A 16,212-nucleotide genomic window follows, 5' to 3' on the forward strand; every position below is an offset into this window, starting at 1 on the left:
TTCTATCTTTAAATCCACAAAAATATCTTCAAAAGAGTAAACTTAGGAAGTGGGATAAAAACCCATATGCACTGATCTTTTTCAGGAATACCTTTACAAGGCAAATCCTTTGAAGACCATCAGGCAGAGAGGACATCTATAAAAACACATCTGATCAAATGCCCTTCTCTCACCTGACAATATTGCCATTTCTGGAATTCTTGTCTTTTATAAACTGCCATACTCACACCAAAGGCCTAATATTTTTCTTTCTTCCTTGTAGAATCTAAAAGCTCAAGTGCAGGATCTAAAAATTCAGACTGACCACTCCTAATCTCTGCTACCAGGATATTTTCCATGTTTATTCTGATATTACAGGTAAGACTGGAAGCATTCCTTGTTCTTTCAATTCATCTATTCTTTATCTCGGATTCAGATATCAACTGCTCATAATTTTGCCAAGCTTTAATTACTTAATCTGGAAGTTGCCACGTTAGCTGTTTGATGAAAGCTGAAAATTCTTGCAAAGTTTCAGTCAAACTGCTTAAGCCATTTATAAAATCAAATTTAGAGGAAAATGCTGTCCATAAGTTGCAATATTTTCCTTGAAACAAACTAGTGTTCAGAGCAAGGAACTGAACTTCATGTCCTTGTAACACCTTTTTGCAATTCCCATGAAAAGCCATTCAAAACTGTTCAGAGTATAAAATCATTAGGACATGGGGAAAATTCAGTTTTCAGAGATTCATAGATTTTAATCCCAGCACCCAAAGACTTTTCTGTGCACAGGAGATGCTTCAGTGTGGGCCAGAGTAGGATCACCCTGAGCACTGCAGCTCTGAGCAGCTGAGTCCACATGAATTGACAGAAGGGTACAAGACACCCAAAAACAGAGTGGGGAAACTGCCACTGATAGCAAGAAAATGAGGTAGCATGGAACAGATGCAATATGAGTAAGATAGGGGTTTGCTGGAAACACAGAGTGGGACTGGGATGAAAACCTGGAAGGAAGATCATTGTTTGGCTCAGGATAAGGAGGATGGTACACTTTACTGGGAATACTCAATTCCTGACTTGCCAACCACCCTTAACAGTGACACCATGAGCTTGACTAACAGTTTATCAGCTAAAGCTAAAGTTCCTTTCCTGCTGGTGGCTCATGTTGGCATCAGTAAGATACCACAAAATAGGATGCATCTGTTTTTCTGAAATCAAAGCGCACCTCACTCCCTTCTCCCAAGAAAGCAGGTACAATCCTGTATCAGGACTCCCTGGTAAACTATGGGCACATACATGGAAGAGCAGTTTAGCTTGTGGAATTTGTGTGCTACCATTTCTTAATGTTAAAATGGTTGAGACTGCAATCTCAGTAACCCTTAGGAGATTCTGGATGTTATCTAGTAATACCATACAGTAACCATTACCCCATGTATTATGTTAACACTGCATGATTAAGCCTCTATCTAAAGTCCCTTAATATTAAAGCTGGAGAGTGGGGATCTGTGGCACAAAGTAGTTCTGTACAAAGATGTTCAGACTAGCTCTGAACAAGTCTGTTTGCACAAGAGCAGCAGTCAAGTTGTGTCAGTGTTGTGGTTGACTCATACAAATGCCTGGCCCATGTAGGATATAATTCAATAATATGCCAGTTCTGGCTTTAAAAGTTGCTGAATGCCAGTCTCTCAGCTGTGCCAGGACATCTGTTTGTGGGCTAGGCTGCAGAAGAACTCACTGACATTAGCTGGGTTAGGAAAAGTTTATTTGGGAGGGGTGCTTTTAATCTACACCATTTCACACTTGACTGTGATCTCACATACAGCTGTACCAGCACAGCTGAGTGCCTGGTGCTCAGCCCAGAAAAGTAGGGTGGGAAAAGCCAGGACTTCTTATGAGAGTAACTCATCCAACTAAACTCACAGACAGGTCTTTTGCAGGAATGAAGTTTGGCATTGGGTCACTACATTCCCCTTCCCTTTCAGTGCTCATCTGCACATGCTGTTCTAGGCCCTTGCTTCTGTTGTCCATGACCTTTGTCCTGCACTGAATAGAAGGAAATACTTGTATATTGCTGATGCAGGTGTTTAAATGAGCCATCCCACTCCATGTCAGTGTGAATTCATTCCAGTGAGTGGCAGGGGTTAAAGGAAAAGGAAGCACTTGCATGTGGATTTTAAACAGCTTGGCAGCCTGTCAGTCAAAGAGCACAAGGCTGACATATGTAACAGAATAGGAGCATCTACACAGAAAATAGACACAATGGAATTTTAAAACAAATGTAAAATGCACCCCAAGAGCAGTCAAAGCTCCTGAATATTCTGTGCTGGATTTTTATGACCTTGAAACAATGACCTGGAGTAGTTTGTTCCCTAGTGTGCACCACAGCAGACATGTTCAAACTAGAGGATTAACACCTCACACACCTATCAACAGACACAGGCATTAAGCAGGATGAGATAACAGCATGGGCAATCAAGAAGCACTGCATCCCAGTTCAGCACAGGAGGGTTATAAACACACAAGCCTCTGAATCTAGCAGTGAAAAACTCAAGCCTGCCAAGCTGAGGATGGATTGAAGTAATGACTAATATTTCCTGTGAAAATATCTTCCGAGTAAGGAAGATAAGGGGAATAAACATCCCAGCACCTCCAGACAGAAATAGCGTACTGAAGATATAACCCATCCAGTCCTCTCTCCCTATCTACTGGACTTAGCAGTATTAACATGCTAATTGACGTTAGATAATAACAATGAGCATTAATGACAATTTCTCCTCCACCCTCAATTTATTTAACAAGACTGCTTTTTCATTCCCAGCCATCTTGGAGGTACAGTTCAAGCAGCAGGAATTATACTCAGCCAGACAGCTTCTGGGGATCACAGCCAGGAACTGGATATTGTCATCAGAGAAGGGTGGGTGGCTGGGAAGGGAGCTGGAGAGGCAACTCAAACTGATTCAAGAAGAGGCAGTTATTTTCTATTTGCATCTCTTGGAGACCAGAACCAGGAAAAAAGGCCATCTCTTTGCAATATCATGTAGATTTGGTCTCAGGTCTGCTGGAGTCAAATTAGAACAGCCAGACCTCTTCAGGCTGCCACACACCCCCCTTCCCTTCTCCCTTCTACACATACACACATCAGTATATATAAAATGCTTCCACTGCTTCCACTTACTGGGCACTCAGTAATATTTTGGGTCCAGAGGCTCATGTTGGAGCTGTCCTCAATGGTGGTGCATCGCTTCTGCTTGCTATCCCAGCCACAGTAAGGGTCTCTGGCTCCCAGGCATTCCCTGCATGTGCAAAGACAAAAGATTAAAGCCCTTTAAGACTGTCTAGCTCCAAAGACATGTATTCAAGTATAGTCCTTGTATGTGACAGCTGTCAACCGCACTGAGGCTCAGCAGAAGAAACAATTTCTTTAAGCAGAGGTTTACCTGCTTGGAAGGGGGGGAAAAATGGATAGGAGGGTGATAGGACACAAAGCAAATATCACTCATAGAAGCTGTAGATTAAAAATCACTTCACTCTTCTCCAAGGCCTAGGGAAAGAAAATGACTTTACAAATTTTAGTCAAAGAACACTTGTCATTGAGATATCTTTGAGCCCCATGTAATCACACAGCAGGCCAAATCTCACACAAAGCGACCTCTGTGACTATGTTTTCTGACACTGTGTCCATCCGAAGGGGTTAGACAAGCAGAATTAGCCAATGGACTGGTAATAAAGGCTTTCTATTAGTCTTGGTCTTTGCTGGAACAATGGTTTCATTTATAATCCCAGCATCAAGATGTCAGTTTGGAAAAGTCACAGCAGAACATTATTTCTAAGCTTTTGGCTGCTTTGAACACTGCTGTATTCATTTTCCTCCTGAATCCATATTTACAGGCTAAGTGTGTGTTCCCAACATGTGAGCTGCTAAACAAAAATATCTAGGGCTATTACTGTCACTTAACAGTGAAGATCAGTCACAGAAGTAGTCTGTACCAATAAAATTCAGCTGTATTGGTTGTTCCCATGAGTTGCTTTCAAATTGTTAATTTTCATTAAGAAAATATAAAGGTACAAGTCACATCATGCATGTATTAGTGAAAGACAAAGAGAGGACTAAACCTAAAAATATTCACAACACTATTTTTAATCCCTATGATCCATTCTCTTCGTCACACAAAAGGCCGATAAGATCTTTCAAAAAATCCCAAATGACTTGAAAACTGACAATTAGACAGCAGCAAGGGACCAGGGGAAAGATTCAGTTTGAGAAGCTAAACAGGAGAGTAATAAAATGTAATCTAAGGCAAGGTATCAGTATGATTAACGAAACATCAAACCCCCCCCCAAATGCAATGAGATGTGAACTGTTCCCTCCCAGAAATCTTTGAAATCCTATTAGCCTGTAATCAGCTGCAAATGAAAAAGCAAGTCCCTCACACACAGCTGAGAACACTCTATTAGTCTGTACTGACTCCACAGTGATTTGTCCCAAAGCAAACCCCAGATTGCTTTGATGTCTGGTACCCATTGCTTTATATATATCTATACACAGACACATTTATATTTTAATTATGAGTTTCCAGTTTGCTCCGATCCTACATTTCCTCTGCTAAAGGTTTCACACACAGAGTTGTAAGGAACAAAACTTCTTTTTCATGCTTAGGAAGATAGTTACAATGACTGTCTCTACTGTATTTTTCCTTCAGTTGCTTCAGCACACCCAAGGAAAGGCAAAGATGATTTTACCCCAGCCCCAGGCAACAGAACATCAAATATTTACCTAGAAAATGTCTTGGGATCCTCAGTCTAAGGACACAGAAGGGACACATGCTGCTTTGCTCATTACTTTGGCTAAAGACCCCTGTCCTGCTGTTTTGGCAACCCACACCACCCTCACCCACCAAGGGGGGCTGCTGCCATATCCAGAGCTGCCTTTGCTGTACAGCAGCCCCTCAACAAGGACAGCACCCAGTTCAACACTGAGCACATCCTGGGGCATCTGCCCACACTCTGAGGTGACAACTTGGCACCTCAGGAGGAAACAGGGCAGTTTCTAAAAGGTAGAAAAAGAGAAGCAGTGGAGGGTGGGGGGGCGGGGGGGAAGGTCCTGCTTTTCTTCAGAGAGCCTTTTGGTCAGGCTTTCAGACCCTGACACCACATCCACTATTGTTCAGACCCTGACACCACATACACTATTGTTCCCAATTGCATGAAGCCATTTCACTGGGCACCCAGCGAGTTGAGAGAGGTCATTGTAATTCATAACGGGGAAGGCTGTTGCGAGCATCACCCTATTATGATACACATTTTCTCTGAATTTAATTTATAGGAAAACATGTGCTGCATAAATTCAGGAAATAATCTCCATATGTTCTGTGCTGCAGCCCTCAGCCACTCTGCAGGCTGCAGCATAGCCCAGCTAGGCACTGACCACTCTGCTGGCACTGCCATAATGTATGTCATGGAGCTAATGGGCTGCTCTTGGCTGGGAGCAGCCAGCTCTGGATCCCTCACAGAGCTTTCACTGAATCACAGCCTGCACTCCCCTGCCACTGCCGTGACCCCCAGCTGACTGCCATCAGCAACCGAGCTGCATGGCTGCCAGGGGCCTGGGGATGGGCACTGGGAAATGCTGGCATGGCAGACCCTGGTGATGGGCACTGGGAAATGCTGGCATGGCAGACCCTGGTGATGGGCACTGGGAAATGCTGGCATGGCAGACCCTGGTGATGGGCACTGGGAAATGCTGGGATGGCAGACCCTGGTGATGGGCACTGGGAAATGCTGGCATGGCAGACCCTGGTGATGGGCACTGGGAAATGCTGGCATGGCAGACCCTGGTGATGGGCACTGGGAAATGCTGGCATGGCAGGCCATGGTGATGGGCACTGGGAAATGCTGGGATGGCAGACCCTGGTGATGGGCACTGGGAAATGCTGGCATGGCAGACCCTGGTGATGGGCACTGGGAAATGCTGGCATGGCAGACCCTGGTGATGGGCACTGGGAAATGCTGGCATGGCAGGCCATGGTGATGGGCACTGGGAAATGCTGGGATGGCAGACCCTGGTGATGGGCACTGGGAAATGCTGGCATGGCAGGCCATGGTGATGGGCACTGGGAAATGCTGGGATGGCAGACCCTGGTGATGGGCACTGGGAAATGCTGGCATGGCACGCCATGGTGATGGGCACTGGGAAATGCTGGCATGGCAGGCCATGGTGATGGGCACTGGGAAATGCTGGCATGGTAGACCCTGGTGATGGGCACTGGGAAATGCTGGCATGGCAGGCCATGGTGATGGGCACTGGGAAATGCTGGCATGGCACCTGTTGGCTGGGAGCTGCAGCCAGCCCTGTGTGCTGCATCTGGGGTGTAACGAGTTCCTGTACCCAGCCTGGGCTCTGCTGGGCTGTCAGAACACACACTCTGTAATTTAACAACCATCACAGCCTGGGACTTCTCATCTCATGGCAGGCCTTTAAAATCATTTGAAATCTAAAAACAAAATAGCTATGCTGTCTGCCTCCCTTCAGGACTCAGAGCACACTCATCTGCCTCAGCTCTGGTGAGAAACCTGTTATATCAGCTGACAGCGATACACTTAGGGGTGAGGAGAAATTTATCTACTTAGGCAAAATTTTGCCCATTTTTTCCCCTTTTTAGGCAGGAAAAGCATTACAATGTATGTAACGCAAGAAAATGACATTTCTGGCAAATACTTCCAGTGAACACTTCAAAAGCCATCCTAATTTATATCCTTACAGTATCTTTGGAATATATATACATCCCTGTTTATGTCATTAAAAGGTAAAACCACATCAGCAAACACATACCAAAAGACAAATATATGCAAGCACACATGCATACCCAAATCAAAATGTTTCAGAAGTACACTGTCATTCTTAGTAGATCAGGCACCATGGTGTGGAAAATGCAAAGATATCACAGCATTTCCCTGTGCTCATAACACAAAATAAATTGAAATGTTTACATGTAAATACCATTTTGTATTATGATACTGCTGAAAAATCTCACAGAGGCCACAGTCTTGCAGGGCAGTATGTAAATACTGTGAAATAAGATACAAAGGAGTTTACATACAACAATGAAATTCTGATGTTTCAAAGGCAATGGGACTTCTGCCACTGGCTCAGTTGCCCAGGTTTTATATTGTACATAAAGGGAACATTTCACTTAAGCCTCCTCAGTAGCAGGCTGGGAATGACTCAAGGAACTAATGAGACACTATTCTGTTGTCTCCCACCACAATTCCCAGGGGTAGAGGGAACCCATTATCCCAGAAGACTACCTGAGCATAGCAGGTTAACACTGACTCTCTTACTGCTAATGACTTAGTTAATGAAATCCTACTAAGTGAGATGCTTCTGAAAGTAAGATGATGATGATGATGATGACACCACATGGCCCATGCCCTGTTTCCCTCTGGCCATCTAGTAATCTCACATTCAGTTAGGACTTGGAACCTCCTGACAGATATCTAAGAGGTTGGATTTATTTTGATAGGGCATTACTATCAATAGTGATTCATTTTAATTCATTGCCTCACAATAAATGCCTTGTGTGAGGCATAAAGGCATACACTGAAAAGTTCAATTGAAAAACAATTCCATTTGTGTCTCCTATTCAAGGTGTTTTTTTTCTCCAGTTCCTCATTCTCACTTACTAAGGTCATTTGCATGAAAATAAGATTTTGCTCCTAAGAGCTCACCTGCTGCCAGCTGTTTGGGAGCTGTAAGCCTCCCTGCTGTTGGCTGTTGCAATCATTTCTACAGCAGTGATCTGGGATAACACAAAGGATTAAGACTCTGCAACAGGGACACCATCACTAAAGTCAATGGAAACTCTTACCTAAGACTCAAAAGAGTTTTCATATGGTCTTTGACAGCCAGTGTGCTGAGCCTTCACTAATGGTATGTGCTGTAAAAGGGCTTCTGCTTCCAGTATGCTAATGCTGCCCAAGATCCATTTTTTCGTAATGTCCTGAATGACATCTTCTTTCAGAATCTTCATTAAAACTTAAACATCTGTATTTAAAAAGTTTTTCATTCCCACTTTAATTTGCTCTGGGTCTAGACAACCTCATCTTTTGGTCATTTTTCCCTGAAAGTTAAAACTTTAGACTGAAAATGAATCATCAAATCAATGGAACCAGACCCAAGAGGTTAGGCTTTGACAGACCAAAGGAAAGAAAGAATTACTATAGCCTCTTCCCATTCTTACTACCAGACAGAAGACACATAAAAATGCCATTTTGTACCAAGAGCCACAAAACTCATTCAAAATATTTACAACAAAGACCTCTGCTCCTTTCATCTGCCAGGTTGTGCTTACTCTCCCAGTTTTCATTTCCTCTCTTTCATTTAACTTTTTATCACTCCTTTTTTATGACTAAAAGCAAATAGGAATGGAATGGCAGGACATGATGATGTGCAGAGGCAAGGCTCTAGACTCAAAGGCTGAGAAGTTCCTTCCCAAACTGTGTTTGCTCACAAAACCATCACTGCACCAGGAGACAGTTCTGCATTTTCACTCTTGATCTTGGAACCTGCAGTGAAGGTCCTGTTTGTCAGGGAGACACAAGAACTGTCTCTGTACCTGGTTCTTTAGACCCCATGGGCATCACCAGGCAGTCCATCAGAGGCACATCCACTGGTGCAGTGCAAACATTTATAACCCTGATCCTGCAAGGCACTGAGCAAGCTTCATCCTTGCTCAGCATCTCAGGAGCATGGGCAGCACAGGAGTGCCCCTTGCTCTTTTGGGGAATAAGATCTCAGAGTTCCAATTCCACGCTGGTTTGTTGCACTCTTAGAATGGTTACCTGTGAGGGAACAGCCCTTTGCAAGCAATAAAGGGGTTTCAGCTGAGTTAGTTGTATGCATGAGGCTGTGTTTGGCTGTTTCCTGACAAGGGTAGCTTACTGTCCCATTGCTAGCAACCTGCAGAGGGGATGAACTAAACAAATAACCATATTAGCTTCCAGCCAACCAAATCATAATTACTGACAACCTCAATAGCTTGTGCAAGGAAGAGCGGACCTCTGTCTTCCCCAAAGCCAGATGGCATGAAAAGAGAAGAACGAGAATCAAAAGGATGATTGTGGTTTAAGAAAATAAGATTGTAAAGGGAAAAAAAAGCACCAGACATTCTAACAATACGCCTAATTTTGATACCTTTAAAAATTCAAGCTGCAGAAATGAGTTAGTGATCTGTACAAATTCATTATCTTTCCCCATAAGAAGAGAAGCCAAGTGGAACTGAGCTGCTTTAGTCAGATGCTGGTCAAGTAGCAGCTTCATTTTTCAGTTGGTGAATATAACATATTCCATGCCAGATGTTACTGCCCTTTCCTCAAGACCAGTAGCCACATACTACATAAGGAATTCACAGGGCTATTTGTGGAGCAGAGCCCTGCTTGGGAAGAGCATACTGCAGCTCACAGGTACCACCACTGTGAGGGGTGCAGTTGATGTTAATCTGGACAGACAAGGTTTGGTATTTTGGCATGCGATATTGGATGCAAAGGCAGAGAAGCTGAAATGGGTATGTGTCATTTATCACCCACACATGCTTAGCATCAGTGATTGCTCCTCTGCACATGATTTGTTTTGAATGAATAAATTAAAGCCATGGTGTAAAGCAACCTCCAAAACTGAAGTCCATTTATGAGTCAAACACATGTTACTTATTAAAAAAAAGCAGTGCACAGACAGAGGATTTTCAGGCAGTTTCATCTCATTTTCTTTTCCACATCAGGGAAACTCTTGCTAGAGTTCACCTTCTGGCCTACCATTTTCAATATCACTTTAATCGATTGAGGTTTATAGATTATGGCCCCGCACAAGCTACACAACTATTCCATTTCTTACTTTCTGACATCCCATTCCATCATCTTCTAGCAACAGTGACTTCTTTATTGGATAGGAATTTATTTTTATTTTTAAAGCTGTGAAATAAAACAACATTCCATTTATTCAAACATGAAGATTAATGCCATCTCTGATTAAATCTGGATTTATGTTTACATTAGTAAAACAGATCAGTAAAAAAAAAAAAAGAGTGTTCCTTCATGAACACTTTTAGAAACTCTTGTCACTGTGCCAAACAAAACTGACCTCTAATAAAAACAAAAGTACAGAGGGTCTCTGACTACCAGTGACAGGATCATTCATCCACAAGAAAACTCAGATACTATTGAAGTCCTAATGAAAGGAATAGCCAGAAGGAATTCCTGAATGCAGGGCATGCTTGTCGGGGTTGCAGAGTACCACCATTTCCAAGCCTCAGCAGGCTTTTGAGCCTTAAGAAAACATGCTCCCCAGGGCTGCCATATGGGAAGAGGCAGAGGGGACCAGGCATCCTTTTGGAAAGGCAGCTTGGGCAGATCAGTGCACTCAAGTGTTACTCGCTGTCTCTGCCCTGTGTCAGTCAGTGTCTGGAGGCAGCTGTCACATCAAGACGTGCTCTGCTCCTGTGCTTCTGCTCTGTGGCTGCAGATCTGAGATCTCTGTGAGCAAACTGCTGGAGTTTGGTGGTGTGGGTGGAGACGGGCAAAGGGTGGCTTAGGCAAGAGCAAATCCACTGCATGAGAGGCAGACAGGTGCTTTATGTAGCCTCTGCACGACGCTGATGGTTTAAGAAGACAAGTTACACTAAAATGGGAACATAGGATGGGAAAGAAAAATGCAAAGACAGAAAACTTAGAAAGCAGTGTGAACGATGATAAAGAAACCTGAAAATAGCCTACAGTTGTCACCTAGTCTGCACAAAATAATCCATATTCAAGCAGCTCCTTTGTGAAAGTAGGATTTTGTTAAGATCTGGGTAATTATTTTCTGCTCAACAAGATGCAGATTAAACTGGATAGAGCCTTTGTAGATTAATGTATCTTGGAAAAGTCAAATAAATATTAGACCATCCATTACAGCCTGAGGATCAAACACATCTGCCTTCTAATGCAGGGATATTTAAACACTGTATAAGGGGCAAAATGCTTCTGCTACATATTCTCCAGTGCTTCTTCCCATGTAATTATAATAACACCATCAAACAATGTTCATTCCTCTTTTTAACAAGAGAACATCACTTAAGTAAACAGATATTCTTGAAATGCAGCTTTACCTCTTGCAGACTGGAGTGTTCCAATAGTTCTACAATACTTGGTATTTTGATAGAAGATATCAGACTGTACAATATTACATTTTTTGATAACCCATACATATTTTATGTATTTATATGTACTTCAGTTTTAAACTGAAGCCAGCAAAACCAAATTTGCTCTGACTCCAGATACTTCCTCTTCCCCAAACAGGTAAAACAGCACATCTCCTGATAAAAAGTTAATGATGCATCTGTAGCAATACATTAACTCAGTATTAATATTGGACACATTTGTGTTTTGCCCTGCAAATTCTGCCTGAAGCTTGATACAAGAAGAAAACCAGCCACAGCAGCAGTAAGACTGCAGATCTTTCATCAGGAGCCACGTTACTGAATCTGACCATTGCCTAGAATACAAATCTTATGACAAAATAGTAGCAAATGGCAAGAATTGACAGATGCAATGGATATCTGCCCTAGGGCTTGCTGGTAGCTTTAGTTATTAATCTTGTTTGTATAACAATAGCATTGATGTCATCCTAACATAACATATTCCAAGAAAACGACATGCTTTCCTGTCAGTTGCCACTGTGTTGAAAGTAATTTCACACAGCCCACCTAGCAGGCATCAGATGGTAATGACTTTTAGACAGCATTGATCTGAGCTGGCCTACAGCCAACCTCCTAGAGGTAAAAGGATCCGTACACTAAACTGTTCCTAAGTCCTGTTGGCAGGATGCTTTAAAAATAGGGAGCAAACAAAAGCCCTGGCATGTTCAACCTGTATCCTCCCTCCTGGCAAACCCGAAACGACTTGGCAACCCAATCATAGGAAGGAGACAAAAGGAAGTGAGTCCTGAAATCAGCTGATTTTGTTTGGCTTCTTCTGAAATGACCTTTGTCTGTTTCAGCAATTGTATTACTCTGGACTCCAGCTACTGCTAAATTCCGCTTCTGTTCACTCAGGGTCATTTCCAGACTTCAGAACTAAAAGTGGGAGCCTAAAAGTGCACAGGCTGCTTAAAATTAATATAATACATGTAATTGGTTTGAGCATTTAGTAAAAATGAGAAAAACTGTAATAATTCATCTGGTTGGGAGCAGATGAATTAGCCCCTTCCTATTTTGTATCCTGTCTCTTTTTCAGCAGCACATACACCAGAAATCTGAGCACAGGCTTATTCCTCAAACTCAGCCTCTTGCTGCTTTCCCTGCTGGCCCTGCACTGCATTTCTCTCCTCACTATAATTTGTGATTCCTTCATACTTAAATGCCATCTACAAAGTATGCTATTTTCTTTCTTCCATGCCATTAAAGATAATGTCAAATAAGATGAAACTGAAAACCAATCTCTCTGGCATCTTACAGGAAACATGCCCCAGCTCACTACCTCACTGCTTATCCTTGTCTGCTTTTTATTTCCAATTTCAGACACATTCCTTTCCCAGACCATTCAAGTGAAGCTCTTTGACTGCTATTCCGAAAGCCACATTCCTTAGACCTTACCATCCCTTCAAACCTTAGACGTCCATATCCTGCAAATAGTATGGATGCACTTAACTTTACATATATAAACAGCTACATTAAAGAAAATGGGAGTAATTGCCTGCTACAGCAGATGCAAATGTGTTGTCAGGATAGAGAAAATGGTATAATTTTGTACTTCTATTTAAAGAACACAGATCCATTTCATCTACAAACTTCATTCTTTCCAAGAGCTTTAGTGATCATGGTTCTGTTTGATGTCTTCATTCTTTGTCAGTGGGAGTCTCGCTATTTTCTTAAATGCAACCAGAATGTCAAACCAGATGTTTAGTGATTTATTCTGATGTATTATTGGATACTGTGGATGACAAAACATTGGGCTGAGCACTCTCCTTTCTGCCTATGAAGTCTTCCAAAGCTTTTCAGCATTATTGGTGATACAATAATTAGCTAATTCCCTTAATTGTGGAGAGGCCATATCAGCCAGAACAGATGGAAATTAATGATTAAGCTTTATCACAACATTTTTGTAGTCTGTTACCTTTCCTTTTGCCTCTATTTTTAAACGGATACTCAATGTGCTGAATATTTTTTTAAACTCTCAGGCAGAAGATCTTCAAAACAAAATCTGGGCCAGATTTTCAACAGCCTCAGCTAAGAAAAAGTGTTGGATTTTCAAGATCTTTGATGAGCAATCTGGCCATCAGTGTCGCCTCAGCGATCTGCTGGATGCTGGGCTCCACTGAGCAAGTGTCCCTGTTGTTCCCTCCCCTACCTTTTTAAACATTTTTCTTTTTACCCAACAATAGTTTATTGCTTGTCTTTCAAGGAACTATCATCATTCTGATGAAGAAGTTAGAGGATTTCCAGGAAAATTTTTTTACCTCTTCCCAGACTATGTTATTTCTCCAAACTAAATTCCCCAATAGCTTTAGTCCTGAAATATGGTAATCCTGTAATTCAGGTTTTAGAATCCTACATTTAAGTGCTTCACTCCTTTGTTACAGAGGATTTTACCTCATATAAGGCTTAAAAAAAAAAAAGAAGAATGTACCATTAAACTCCAAAGCAATCTTCCATGTGATAGCTCAAAGCCCTCAAAGGTGGAGGTGGTACAGTGATTGTGCTTGGAGCTACAGTAACACTTTGGAGAGAGACAAAGAGGGCAGAAAACTCTCTGCTTCTTTAGTGTAGCTGCTGACCCTTTTCTTCCAAAAACTCCCTGGAGCCATTTCAGGAGTTACTCACCTATATGTACTTAGTTTGTGTGATCACTGGCCCAGAGCTATTTAGAGGTGAGCTGTGCTTCTCTCACGGATATCAAGTCAGCAAATAAGAGTCCTCGTCAGCTGAGTCATTTCTGCCAGCTTTGCATTAAGTACCATGGCTGGAGGGGATGTTCAGAAGAATTTAGGCCAAATAAGAGGGCAAAAACTCACCATCACTCAAGAGCAAATTCCTACAATCCAGTCAAAAAGCAGGCGAGGGTTCAGGTAAGAGCATGTCATAGCTGCATGCAAGAGGACCTGGCTCTGGAAGCAGGAGGATCCACACTGCATGAAGGTAACCTGAGGTGGCACTGCCACAACCTGGGAGATGCCTATAGCACGGCAGGGAGAGCACAGGCAAGCCAAACTATCCCCAGAACCATGCTGTACGTCCAAAACTGCAACCTGCTTCATGATAACTGCAAGTTTTATGCAGAAAAAAATTATGGAAGGAGAAAGAGGAAGAAATGAACATCAAAATAAAGTGCATTAAAATAAACTGCTCAGGACAGGGAGAGGAGAAGGAGTGGGTATTCAAGAGGCTGTCTGGTCTTATTTCCAAACATTTTCTTTTCCTCATTTAAATGTGTAATCAAAATCCTTGGCCCACCTCAGGGTTTCCATGTGCTCAGAGGCCCATGGTTCTGATGCTGCAAAGAGTCAACAGAAAGAGATCATAAACTATTCCTTGTAACAACCAGCTTCATTTTCCTATCTGTCTGATTGCAATTCTAAAAATGCATAACTGCACCTCAGCCTTTGAAAAAAATTACTAAACTATGCCTTACAGATACATCCCACCTGAAAATAATGCTGCAGATCTGAAGTCCTCAGCTCTGAAATTCAGATTTGGGATTTTGTTCAGGCACATTCTAAAGATACAGTGGTGTCAGTATTGGTTGCAGTACTGGTTCTTCAAATATTCCTCACCAAAGCTTGGGGGCAACTTGAAGTAAAAAAATTGAAGCTCATTTGAAAATTGCAGGGAAGTTACAAAGATTTCAAAGCCATGCAAAATTCAGCAGCAAGCACAGCCAAACTACCACCCAGCAAAGCAACCTTCAAAACATTCTGCATATTCAAAGGGCTTGTAGGTTTTGCTCATGTTGGACATCTTCCTAAGAGTCTCCAGTGAGTGGGGAACGGCAGCACTCAGGAGAGCAGGAAAGACAAACACCAGAAACACAGACGCACACCCTGCAGCCAAGTCCAGCCTGTAAATTTGGGCAGCTGACATTACAGATGTCTTCCTGTGTCCCTGTTGCTAAGAGTGGCTGTTCTGAAAAGACAGACTGAGACAGGTCAGTGGGCACACACAAAACACTGCTCAGACACCCACTACATCAAGACACGGGGCTGACTTACTGGTCACCATTTAAGAGATTAAATTGGTGCCGTGTCAATAAACAAACAGTAAAGGAGATGGCAGAAATTCTTATCCCTTTCCATCTTCCTGTTTGCTGTTTGCTGCTGTTTTTCCCTCTGCCCCAATTCTGAGCCTCAGTAGCAAGCCCCGAGGTTTTAAAGCTGCAGAGCAGCAAAGATCGCTGGTCGTGATCAATGCTAGGGTCAATTTTCTCTCGATACGATTCCTGTTCCAGGGAGGAGGAGGAGGAGGAAGAGGAAGGCAGGTTGAAGGCAACAGCTCTGTATCAGCAATCATAAACCCACATCAGCCCCCAGGGTCTAAAAGGCTGAAAAGTTTCCTGATAAGAGAAGGCAGAGCCTACAACGAACAACTCGGTATTCCTGCCTGGGAGGCACAAATTCTCTCCATCACCTCCAAGCTTCCCGAGCCGCCCCACCACAACAATTACATTATAAAAGCTGCTGAAACCAGAGCTTTTCAAGGAGGCCAGTCACGAAGTCACAGCACAACAAAAAAGTAAGCAGGGAGTATTGTAGGGGCGGGAGCCCTTCTACCCATAGTGGCTGAATATTGGCGGGTATTAAATATAGACACAACAATAAGCAATAAATCACAGCCCAGGAGAAGTGCCAGGTGGAATGCACTGGAGGAAATTAAAATATCCTTCTTGATATTGTTCAGGATTGAAAGAAATACAAAGGAGGTCAAATTGACTTATCACCTACATAGCCAGGATGCTAAGGAGGGGGGAAGGGTTCCAACACCTGCAGCTGAAAAATTTGCACTTGAAAATTTCCTAGATAAAAAAAAATAAAAAAGGGAAACTCTAAGTCTAAAATGTAACAATAATATCATAAACATTCTCTCAAACAAATAAATAAATGATGGAATTTCTTGGCTTTCCTGCATTTTTTTTCCTTCCTTTTTCCAAATGCACAAGACTCACTCACAAGGATGGTTTGCAAGGTACACAAGAACACTAAATTGTCAGCACTCA

General features: G+C 42.5%; 1 protein-coding gene across 6 annotated transcripts in view; it reads right to left on the reverse strand.

The window, feature by feature from the left end:
- The window catches only part of SEMA5B (semaphorin 5B), a 267,685-nt gene that overhangs the window by 38,232 nt on the left and 213,241 nt on the right, over positions 1-16,212 (reverse strand). For all 6 annotated transcript variants that reach the window (XM_077181655.1, XM_077181654.1, XM_054636287.2 and 3 more), the window contains one exon: positions 3,152-3,269. In XM_077181655.1, the coding sequence (XP_077037770.1) occupies positions 3,152-3,269 (118 nt within the window). The remainder of the gene's footprint in view (positions 1-3,151; positions 3,270-16,212) is intronic.

This window comes from Agelaius phoeniceus, chromosome 7 (genome assembly GCF_051311805.1).
Source record: "Agelaius phoeniceus isolate bAgePho1 chromosome 7, bAgePho1.hap1, whole genome shotgun sequence".
In the NCBI taxonomy this organism is placed as follows: domain Eukaryota; kingdom Metazoa; phylum Chordata; class Aves; order Passeriformes; family Icteridae; genus Agelaius; species Agelaius phoeniceus.